The 12,552-nt window shown below is 42.6% G+C and overlaps 1 protein-coding gene across 7 annotated transcripts in view; it reads left to right on the plus strand.

Moving 5' to 3' along the window:
• LOC110526993 (leucine-rich repeat kinase 1) overlaps positions 1-11,611 on the plus strand; it is a 152,430-nt gene extending 140,819 nt beyond the window's left edge. For 6 of the 7 annotated variants that reach the window (XM_036981265.1, XM_036981264.1, XM_036981261.1 and 3 more), the window contains one exon: positions 10,176-11,611. In XM_036981265.1, coding sequence (XP_036837160.1) covers positions 10,176-10,353 — 178 coding nt within the window. In that variant the 3' untranslated portion in view covers positions 10,354-11,611. The remainder of the gene's footprint in view (positions 1-10,175) is intronic. The other variant, XM_036981262.1, reaches the window with a different exon arrangement.
• The last annotated feature ends 941 nt before the right edge of the window (positions 11,612-12,552 follow it).

The following is a 12,552-nucleotide window of genomic DNA, read 5'->3' on the forward strand; positions in this document are numbered from 1 at the left end:
CATTCCTATCCTTCGAAGGCCACAGTGTCTGTTGACGACAGCTTCTCCTTCAGTAGTAGCCTTTACATCCTGCCGAGCAGAGCCGTACTGGGCTGGCCTGGTTACGTATCCACCATAGTAGCTGTAACCCAGCTGGAAAAGACTGTCTGAGCCAGCACAGTTCCGTTGGGGTCGGCACGATAGTGTAAGATATTATACACCTTTGGCCTTAATGGCAAAGGTGTATAATTACCCCCGTGTATTTACCATAAACGCCTCATTTGGGGATTTTGCGGTATTGTACAATACTTTCTGTTGCTCTTTTTTTTTTCTTTTTTTTTTTTAAACTCTGTTTATTAAGTTTTGAACATACACACACAGACAAGACAAAGCAATATAAATAATATACTAATAATATACAAAAAAAAATACAATTAAAAAAATAGCTTTACAGATACCATACTTTAGACAAGTTAAACACACCAGGCAGAAGGCTACAGAGGTTAAAGGGCAATCTATAGTACAGGGACAGAGCAAACACCTCACCATTGTTCCTGTAAACAGTCAAGGGATAAGGGTGGAGAAATGCAACCACCCACAGACAGTCATGGCCACAGACCGACCATCCACTGGACAAAAAAAAAAGTTTACAATGCTTTAAAATAAAAAAATAAAAATGATTATTCATGTAGGCGTGAACAAAATGTAAAAATAACTGGGAAAAACAAGCTCACACTTCAGTCTCTGCCTGGGCAAGATGAACAAGGCATCTGCGGATCACAATCAATAAGCACATGAACCTTAATACCCCCCCCCCCCCCCCAGCAAAAACACAGAGAGAAGCTCCTCCAACCCTCAAGTCACAGACTTATTTTAGTATTAATTGGAATGCCATCAGAGGATGGACTGTTTAAAGTAAGACCGGAATGGAGACCAAGCCTCATCAAACAGTTTGGGGTTCCCACGTGAATTGAATTAAAAAATGTCTAGTTTCAGAGAGCACAACACATCCCTCACCCAATATTTATAAGATGGGGGAGCTGCCATTTTCCAGTTCTGTAGTATTAGCCGTCTAGCTAAAAGAGTTGTATAAGCAACAGTGTCCGACTGGATTCTTGATAGGGGGGTACCCATGGGCAGTACTCCAAAAAGGGCTGTAAGGGGAGACGGGTCTATAACAGTGTCATACATATCAGAGAAACATTTAAATATTAATTCCCAGAAAGCTGACAGTTTATGACAGCCCCAAAACATATGCAACAGTGTGGCTGGTTCCACCTTACATCTGACACAGGTAGGATCAAAATCAGATAATATTCTTCCAAGTTTGGCCCCCTGACCAGTGGATACGGTGAACCACCTTGAATTGAATGAGGCTGTGTCTAGTGCTAAAAGAGGACGAGTGCACCCTGCGCAGCACAGATTCCCAGGCGTCTTCCCCAAGTTCCTCCCCCAAATCTTTTTCCCATCGAGTCTTTAAAGGCACCAGAGAAGGGTTCTGTAGGTCATGAATGATTGCATATACATCTGAAATTGCGTCTCTAGGAAGCTTGTTCAGCTCCAAGATGCTCTCTATAGCTGTATTCGCAGGCCTATTGGGAAATCCAGGTGTGTTAGCCCTGACAAAGTTTCTAGTCTGGAGATAGTGGAAAAAGTGGGATTGGGGGAGATTGAACTTTTCCTGCAGCTGAGAAAAAGAGGCAAATGTATCATCAAAGAATAATTGGGCTAGCGAGGAGAGGCCTAGTGAGTGCCAAATGCCAAAAGCCCCATCATTCAAAGATGGAGGAAATAAAATGCTCTGATTGATTGGGCCTGATAGAGAAAAGCCTCGGAGGTTAAAGGCTAAACGGAACTGATTCCAAATTTTAAGAGAATGCTTTACAATTGGGTTGGCACACCTTTTGCCTAGGGACACTGGGAGAGACGAGCACAGCACAGAGGAAAGTGCTGCAGGTTTACACGATTCAGACTCCATCTGGGCCCAGAGTGGTCTAGGGCCAGTAGAATCAGTCTGCAGCCAGTACAGAACGGCTCTGAAATTTGCAGCCCAGTAGTATGTCTGAAAATTTGGTAAAGCTAAACCCCCCAATGACCTAGGCTTCTGTGAATGTTTTCTACCAATCCGTGGTACCTTGCCATCCCAAATAAAATGCATGAATGTTTGATCCAGTGAAATAAAAAAAGATTTTGGAATAAAAATGGGTAAACATTGAAATAAATATAAAAATTTGGGCAACACATTCATTTTAATGACATTAATCCTTCCGATAAGAGAAAGGGGTAGCGAATTCCAAAAAGTAAAAGATTGTTTCAATCTGTCTGCTAGAGCAACAAAGTTTTCCTGAAACAAATTTTAATATTTCCTTGTCACTTTTACTCCCAAGTAGGTGAATTGATCCCGGACAATCCTAAACTGAGAACTTGTGAAAGAGCACTTTAAAGCAGCCTTGTTTACCGGAAAAAGCTCACTCTTGCCTAGATTCAGCTTGTACCCTGAGATTGATCCAAACTTTTTAAGAACAGATAGGGCACGTGGCAATGAGGTATCGGGGTTGGAGATAAACAAAAGGAGGTCGTCAGCATATAGCGAGACTTTCTGCTCCCAGCCCGCCCTGATTATGCCTTGAATGGCATCATTAGAGCGTAGTGCAATGGCGAGAGGCTCGATTGCCAAAGCAAACAACAAGGGGGAGAGTGGGCAACCCTGTCTGGATCCGCGGTGCAAGGGAAAATAGTCAGAGGACTATTAGTTATTAGTCCGTACCGAAGCCATGGGGGAAAAATAAATAATCTTTATCCACGCAATGAATTTGGGGCAGCTGTTAGGTAATCCCACTCAACGCGGTCAAACGCTTTTTCGGCATCAAGCGAGACCACCACCTCCGGGTCCTCCGACGCTGGGGAGTACAGTATATTGATAAGGCGCCTAATATTGAAAAATAAATGCCTATTTCTCACAAAGCCAGTCTGGTCAGAGTGTATTACTTGGTGTAGCAAGCCTTCCATACGGATGGCTAAAAGCTTAGCTAGGATTTTGTAATCACAGTTTTTACCGCGCCCCCGGGTAAAGTGTGCGTCCCCGGGCCCTCAGACTCAGGAGAGGGCGGTGATGAGAGCGGGTCTTGTAGGCCGGGTTTTCTAAAAGTCATGCTCTTGGCCTTATGTTTGGTCGACATGCTGACATTCGGAAGCAAAGTAGTCTTGGTTTTTACGGAAAGGGATCACCAAACTAATATTTGAAAATAAATACGGTTCTGCTGCAGAATTCACATAAACTTTAAGAATACCACGGGAGCAAACGGAGAACACGTCAGTCACACATGGCTACCATCCCCTCTGTTGCTTGTTTGTTGTGTCGTCATTAGCACAGTATACATGATCCCAATTCTAGCTCCAAAGACAGCGTCAATTTGAAAAAAATGAAAAAGCAGATTGCGCTGATTTATAGGCACATTGAACCATGTCGCGCGCCGTAGTTTAAAGCCTGGATAAGTGGTCAAACGATGATGTCATATCTGTTCTTCAATCTTTTTTGCACCTTGGCCATTGTCTGGGAAGCAGAACAGAAACCCTCCATGCTCCAGGAAGTGCAGTTGAAGACACCTGCTGTAAATTATAGTCACTTTCAAATAGATTGCACCACACAAAGAATCCCCAATGCAATTATAACATCCAACGAAACAGTGTGGGAAAGTGCTCCATTGATTAACCCATTACAGTCTAAGCCGGGGGAAAGAGGGGGTGGGGGTTCTACTAAGCTATATGGAATTGTTTTAAGAAGGTCATACCAAGGATCATTTAGTTATTTGATTTAGAATTTTAATACAGGGGCGGAACCAAATGTCAGGGCAATGTCTTTCTACCGTAACACCGGCACATTGCCTCGTCCAAGCCACGGGATGCATCCCAAATGGAACCCTTTGCTCTATAGAGTGCACTACTTTTGACCAGAACACCTATGGGCCCTATGTAGGGCATGGGGTTCCATTTGGGATCCAGCCATGGTGTTAACAGTGAAAAACAGGCCTCATTCCAGACCTGTGGAGTGTTGGACCTCTTTATCTGCTGTAGCAAAGTAGGCCAGCAGAACTGTCTGGTATACATCCCAAATGGACCCCTAGTCCATATGTAGTAGCACCCTGTTCCCTATTGTGTGCCCTGGTCAAAAGTATTGCACTACATAGGGAATAAGGTGCAATTTGGGACGTACACACTTTCTGGCACAGCAAGAAAAGGAGCTGGAGATTAATTTGCTGATTCAGCTTCAATAAAGACCCAGCAGAGATCCCTCATCATGTGCTTAACGGGGTTTTTCTCCACTCTGTAATTATTCCTATAAACGTCCCAGCAGCTGTTTTAGCTACAGCAGAAGAGGACTTCTGTCTGAAGTGCATGTGTGTACGTGTGTCAGTGTGTGTGCGTGAGGTTTTAGCAGCAGGCAATGAAAGGGCCACCCAATGCCGAGGTCCTTAATAAGCAGTGGTTGTCAGGGGGTTAGTGCTATCTGGGATCCTTAGGACATCCCTAACCTTAACCCATACCCTAACTTTAACTTTAACATTAACCCTTACCGTAGCCATTTCAATTTCAACTTCAATAGGGTGACGTTAGATCCCATTTAGACTAGTAGCACCAGGGACAGGTTGAGGTCTGGCCATAGGGTCGCAGGAAGACAGGAAAGGCTGTGAGAAACACGCTGGAGATTCTGGGCTTGTTTCACATCCACTGTAGACTGACTGACTGATCAACAAATCATAATGACTCGTTATTTAGGATGCAAGGTGATTTGTAGATCAGTCAGTCACAATTACCCACAATGCACCACATATGTAATGCTATCGAACACGGTCTCTGTATCAATTTCATCCCATTTGAAACAAACTACAACTTCTAAAGGCTTTACAGGGCATTACGAAAGTCTTCATCATTCTCTATGGCGATACCGCTAACACATGACTTGTGTGTGTGTGTGTGTGTGTGTGTGTGTGTGTGTGTGTGTGTGTGTGTGTGTGTGTGTGTGTGTGTGTGTGTGTGTGTGTGTGTGTGTGTGTGTGTGTGTGTGTGTGTGTGTGTGTGTGTGTGTGTGTGTGTGTGTGTGTGTGTGTGTGTGTGTGTGTGTGGCAGGGGGGAAAATATATATTTTTAAATACCTTTACCCCGTAGTGGTCTTATGCTCACCTATGTTTGTAACCATCAGTATTGTAGATGACATGTAACCATCAGTGTTGTAGATGACATGTAACCATCAGTGTTGTAGATGACATGTAACCATCAGTGTTGTAGATTACATGTAACCATCAGTGTTGTAGATTACATGTAACCATCAGTGTTGTAGATTACATGTAACCATCAGTGTTGTAGATGGCATGTAACCATCAGTGTTGTAGATGGCATGTAACCATCAGTGTTGTAGATTACATGTAACCATCAGTGTTGTAGATGACATGTAACCATCAGTGTTGTAGATTGCATGTAACCATCAGTATTGTAGATGGCATGTAACCATCAGTGTTGTAGATGGCATGTAACCATCAGTGTTGTAGATGGCATGTAACCATCAGTGTTGTAGATGACATGTAACCATCAGTGTTGTAGATGGCATGTAACCATCAGTGTTGTAGATGACATGTAACCATCAGTGTTGTAGATGGCATGTAACCATCAGTGTTGTAGATGACATGTAACCATCAGTGTTGTAGATGGCATGTAACCATCAGTGTTGTAGATGACATGTAACCATCAGTGTTGTAGATGGCATGTAACCATCAGTGTTGTAGATTACATGTAACCATCAGTGTTGTAGATTACATGTAACCATCAGTGTTGTAGATGGCATGTAACCATCAGTGTTGTAGATGACATGTAACCATCAGTGTTGTAGATGACATGTAACCATCAGTGTTGTAGATTACATGTAACCATCAGTGTTGTAGATGGCATGTAACCATCAGTGTTGTAGATGGCATGTAACCATCAGTGTTGTAGATGACATGTAACCATCAGTGTTGTATATTACATGTAACCATCAGTGTTGTAGATTACATGTAACCATCAGTGTTGTAGATTACATGTAACCATCAGTGTTGTAGATTACATGTAACCATCAGTGTTGTAGATGACATGTAACCATCAGTGTTGTAGATTACATGTAACCATCAGTGTTGTAGATGGCATGTAAACATCAGTATTGTAGATGACATGTAACCATCAGTGTTGTAGATGACATGTAACCATCAGTGTTGTAGATGACATGTAACCATCAGTGTTGTAGATTACATGTAACCATCAGTGTTGTAGATTACATGTAACCATCAGTGTTGTAGATTACATGTAACCATCAGTGTTGTAGATTACATGTAACCATCAGTGTTGTAGATGGCATGTAAACATCAGTATTGTAGATGACATGTAACCATCAGTGTTGTAGATTACATGTAACCATCAGTGTTGTAGATTACATGTAACCATCAGTGTTGTAGATTACATGTAACCATCAGTGTTGTAGATTACATGTAACCATCAGTGTTGTAGATGGCATGTAAACATCAGTGTTGTAGATGACATGTAACCATCAGTGTTGTAGATGACATGTAACCATCAGTGTTGTAGATTACATGTAACCATCAGTGTTGTAGATGACATGTAACCATCAGTGTTGTAGATTACATGTAACCATCAGTGTTGTAGATTACATGTAACCATCAGTGTTGTAGATGGCATGTAAACATCAGTATTGTAGATGACATGTAACCATCAGTGTTGTAGATTACATGTAACCATCAGTGTTGTAGATGACATGTAACCATCAGTGTTGTAGATGACATGTAACCATCAGTGTTGTAGATTACATGTAACCATCAGTGTTGTAGATTACATGTAACCATCAGTGTTGTAGATTACATGTAACCATCAGTGTTGTAGATTGCATGTAACCATCAGTGTTGTAGATGACATGTAACCATCAGTGTTGTAGATGGCATGTAACCATCAGTGTTGTAGATTACATGTAACCATCAGTGTTGTATATGACATGTAACCATCAGTGTTGTAGATTACATGTAACCATCAGTGTTGTAGATTACATGTAACCATCAGTGTTGTAGATGACATGTAACCATCAGTGTTGTAGATTACATGTAACCATCAGTGTTGTAGATTACATGTAACCATCAGTGTTGTAGATTACATGTAACCATCAGTGTTGTAGATTGCATGTAACCATCAGTGTTGTAGATGACATGTAACCATCAGTGTTGTAGATGGCATGTAACCATCAGTGTTGTAGATTACATGTAACCATCAGTGTTGTAGATGGCATGTAACCATCAGTGTTGTAGATGACATGTAACCATCAGTGTTGTAGATGACATGTAACCATCAGTATTGTAGATGGCATGTAACCATCAGTATTGTAGATGGCATGTAAACATCAGTATTGTAGATGGCATGTAACCATCAGTATTGTAGATGGCATGTAACCATCAGTATTGTAGATGGCATGTAACCATCAGTGTTGTAGATGGCATGTAACCATCAGTGTTGTAGATTGCATGTAAACATCAGTATTGTAGATGGCATGTAACCATCAGTGTTGTAGATGGCATGTAACCATCAGTGTTGTAGATTACATGTAACCATCAGTGTTGTAGATGGCATGTAACCATCAGTGTTGTAGATGGCATGTAAACATCAGTATTGTAGATGGCATGTAACCATCAGTATTGTAGATGGCATGTAACCATCAGTATTGTAGATGGCATGTAACCATCAGTGTTGTAGATGACATGTAACCATCAGTGTTGTAGATTGCAGTGCGTACCAGAGAGGATGATGGTAGTCTTGGTAAGCTACAACACATGAAACAACAGTGTTGTGTAACCATCAGTGTTGTGTAACCATCAGTGTTGTAGATGACATGTAACCATCAGTTTTGTAGATTACATGTAACCATCAGTGTTGTAGATGGCATGTAACCATCAGTGTTGTAGATTACATGTAACCATCAGTGTTGTATATTACATGTAACCATCAGTGTTGTAGATTACATGTAACCATCAGTGTTGTAGATGGCATGTAACCATCAGTGTTGTAGATTACATGTAACCATCAGTGTTGTATATTACATGTAACCATCAGTGTTGTAGATTACATGTAACCATCAGTGTTGTATATTACATGTAACCATCAGTGTTGTAGATTACATGTAACCATCAGTGTTGTAGATGGCATGTAACCATCAGTGTTGTAGATTACATGTAACCATCAGTGTTGTAGATTACATGTAACCATCAGTATTGTAGATTACATGTAACCATCAGTGTTGTAGATTACATGTAACCATCAGTATTGTAGATGACATGTAACCATCAGTGTTGTAGATTACATGTAACCATCAGTGTTGTAGATGACATGTAACCATCAGTGTTGTAGATGGCATGTAACCATCAGTGTTGTAGATTACATGTAACCATCAGTGTTGTATATTACATGTAACCATCAGTGTTGTAGATGACATGTAACCATCAGTGTTGTAGATTACATGTAACCATCAGTGTTGTAGATGGCATGTAACCATCAGTGTTGTAGATTACATGTAACCATCAGTGTTGTAGATTACATGTAACCATCAGTGTTGTAGATTACATGTAACCATCAGTGTTGTAGATGGCATGTAACCATCAGTGTTGTAGATTACATGTAATCATCAGTGTTGTAGATTACATGTAACCATCAGTGTTGTAGATTACATGTAACCATCAGTGTTGTAGATTACATGTAACCATCAGTGTTGTAGATTACATGTAACCATCAGTGTTGTAGATTACATGTAACCATCAGTGTTGTAGATTACATGTAACCATCAGTGTTGTAGATGACATGTAACCATCAGTGTTGTAGATGACATGTAACCATCAGTATTGTAGATTACATGTAACCATCAGTGTTGTAGATGACATGTAACCATCAGTGTTGTAGATGACATGTAACCATCAGTGTTGTAGATGACATGTAACCATCAGTGTTGTAGATGACATGTAACCATCAGTGTTGTAGATTACATGTAACCATCAGTGTTGTAGATGGCATGTAACCATCAGTGTTGTAGATGACATGTAACCATCAGTGTTGTAGATGACATGTAACCATCAGTGTTGTAGATGACATGTAACCATCAGTGTTGTAGATGGCATGTAACCATCAGTGTTGTAGATGGCATGTAACCATCAGTGTTGTAGATGGCATGTAACCATCAGTGTTGTAGATGACATGTAACCATCAGTGTTGTAGATGGCATGTAACCATCAGTATTGTAGATGACATGTAACCATCAGTGTTGTAGATTACATGTAACCATCAGTGTTGTAGATGGCATGTAACCATCAGTGTTGTAGATGGCATGTAACCATCAGTATTGTAGATGACATGTAACCATCAGTGTTGTAGATTACAGTGCGTACCAGAGAGGATGATGATAGTCTTGGTAAGCTACAACACATGAAACAACAGTAGCAGGAAGATAATATGGGGGTGTGTATATGATGCATGGTTAAGCACGCAACACGGCAACAAGCTATGTGGAAGCCTTCCCTCTTCCCAGAGTGTTTGTGTCATGTCCTACATAAATCAGGAGTGGGATGATTTACCTGTTTGTGTCATGTCCTACATAAATCAGGAGTGGGATGATTTACCTGTTTGTGTCATGTCCTACATAAATCAGGAGTGGGATGATTTACCTGTTTGTGTCATTTCTGGAAAGTATGTATTAACCTGGCACTTTAAACACTGATCTAAGATTCTGAGTTAAAGTCAGCTTTTAGGGAAGGTAAGTTCATTCTAGATGTGTGCCTTAGGGCACCTCCTACCTGGAGGTAGAAATCCTATGTAAACAGGGTGTTGTGTGTACTCCTCAGTGTACTCCTCAGTGTCCTCCTCAGTGTACTCCTCAGTAGCCTTCCAGGGAACCTCTTCTCAGTAAAGCCTGGCTACTTCTAGGAAGAATCCACACATACTCATTTCAACGTTTAACTCTCTCTTTCCCTCCTCCCTATTTCACACTTCTCTCTTTCTATTACTCTTCCCTCCCTCTCTTCCTCCCTCTCCCTCGCTCTTTACCCCCTCTCTCTCTCTCTTTACCCCCTCTCTCTCTCTCTTTACCCCTCTCTCTCTCTCTTTACCCCCTCTCTCTCTCTCAGGACCCTGGAGGAGGCTGCACTGGTGGCAAAGGACACGGTTGTGTGTGGCTTTCGCAACGAAAATAGGGCCTGGTGCCTGTGTGTCTGGCGGGGCTGGGGCCCCCGTGAGCTAGAGGTCTTCTACCAGTCCTACGAGGAGCTGGGGAGGCTGGAGACCAGCATGAGGAAAAGAAGGTAGCCGTTGTACGGTGTCCCAGGCAGAGGCTAGCAGTCACAGAATCATAGTTCTCTGAGAGAGAGAGAGAGAGAGAGAGAGAGAGAGAGAGAGAGAGAGAGAGAGAGAGAGAGAAAACACATTCACAGGCCCCCAGTGTTCAGAGCAGGGGGCCACGGAGCTCTGACATCAGAGTGACAAGGAGGGGTGAGGGAGATGTTGATGCAAAAGAGAGGACAGGAGAGATTGGGATATGTTGAGAGGAGACTCAGGGATGGGGGGAGGAAGGGGGGGGGTGCCTCATCCTATCATAGCTTGGGCCCAAACCCCCAGGGACCAGGTCAAAAAAAACATGTGTGCCCCCTACACACCCCACATTTCCCCCTCTGGAGCATCACTAAGATGGATTGACTACCAGTTAAACCTGAGTCTGAAGATAGAAGGGACTAGGGTTGTAATTTTTCGGTAACTACCAAATATGCCAGGTTTTCCAGAAATCCAGTTGGAAGACTCCTGAAATCAGGATTAAGCAGGAAATCCAGAATCTACCAACCAGGATTTGGGGAAGGTTACTGGAGTTCTGCAAGCATAAAACAGATGGTAGGACAAAACGGGCCGTAAAGACACGTGTCCCAGATCTACTGAACACAGAGTGTACTCACTTCACAGGACAGTGGAACGTAACACTCAACTGGGTTGTGTGTGTGAGATATATGAGTAAACAACACGGTAAGCAGTTCTGTTTCCTCATAAGCCATCACCCAACAGACCAAGGACACAGCAGAAAGGACTCACCCCTTCCCTGCAGTATAGAGACTGGGACTGTCTCTAAACCAATGACACTCTCCTATACCAATCTCTCATACTAGCTCAGATAGACATTAGATGAAGGGTTTCTGCTGCTGGGCTAAACTCTGACTTGTGCATTTAACAAGTAACAAAACTGTAGACAGAAGTCAGGGTTAACTATGTGTAGGAGTTTGCCCTTCGGTTTGATGCCATCAGTTTTACTTCAAGTGTTGGCGCTTGAAGTTGCCAGCACTATATTGTGTATTGAGGCTGAATCCCAAATGGCACCCTATTCCCTACATAGTGCACTATGGGCCCTGGTCAAAAGTAGTGCACTGACTAGGGTTCCATTTGGGACATTTGCTAACTTCACTGCTGTGTCAGTGAGATGGTGTTCATTTATGGTGTAATATGTTCAAATCCTCTTCAGTGTAAATATACTGTATTGTGTATATACTGTATGACCATGAATAAACTTCTTCTAATAGTAGAAGCCTGTGTTGAATGGAAGTTTATTGACCTCTTATCCAACCTGCCTGCTGTGTCTATCGAACTAAATGTTGCTTGTAAGAGACTTGCCTGCATCCCCCAATCTCCTACATTTGAGTATCCTCTCCTTCTCTCCCAAGACTCTCTTTCCCCCTCTCTCTCTCCTTCTCTCCCCTTATCTCTCCTTCTCTCCCCCTCTCTCCTTCTCTCCCAAGACTCTCTTTCCCCCTCTCTCTCTCTCCTTCTCTCCCCCTATCTCTCCTTCTCCCCCCCTCTTTCCTTCTCTCCCCCTCTCGCTCTCCTTCTCTCCCCATCTTTCTCCTCACTCTCCTTCTCTCCCCCCTCTCTCTCCTTCTTTCCCCCCTCTCTCCCACTCTCTTTTTCAACCCACCCTCTCCCCTCATTCGGGGAAGGAGGGAATATTCTGGGTAGATTGTGAGAAGGATACAGAGGGATACGGGGGCACATTGAGAGGAGAACGTGGAGAGATGGGGGGTAGGTAGGTAGGTGGGTGGGTGGAGCAATATGGGGAGATAGGGGTAAGTTCTCCAACACAGCCTTGCTGTAACCTGACCGCTGATGAGGGATGAAAGGATGGAGGGGGGATGATGGATTAATGAAGGGAGCGCTGACAGGGGTCCCACCTGGAGGGAGGAATACAGGGTGCTTGTACCATACTATGCCAGGTATTACATATACACACAGAACATTGAACCTACACAAACACACACCAGTGAACCACATGCACACACCATTGAACCTTTACACACACACACACAGTGCAACTCTGGACAACATGTATGCATAGAGTGATAAATGCAACCTCCTAGAAAATATATTGTTTGAAAACCAATGAAGCATATCAGATCAGGTATCTAACCCAGATCAAATCTCTAACGTACTGAATAAAGCTTCCCGGATCAGCAATAGGCAGTAACTGTCTTT

Source organism: Oncorhynchus mykiss, chromosome 6 (genome assembly GCF_013265735.2).
Source record: "Oncorhynchus mykiss isolate Arlee chromosome 6, USDA_OmykA_1.1, whole genome shotgun sequence".
NCBI lineage: Eukaryota > Metazoa > Chordata > Actinopteri > Salmoniformes > Salmonidae > Oncorhynchus > Oncorhynchus mykiss.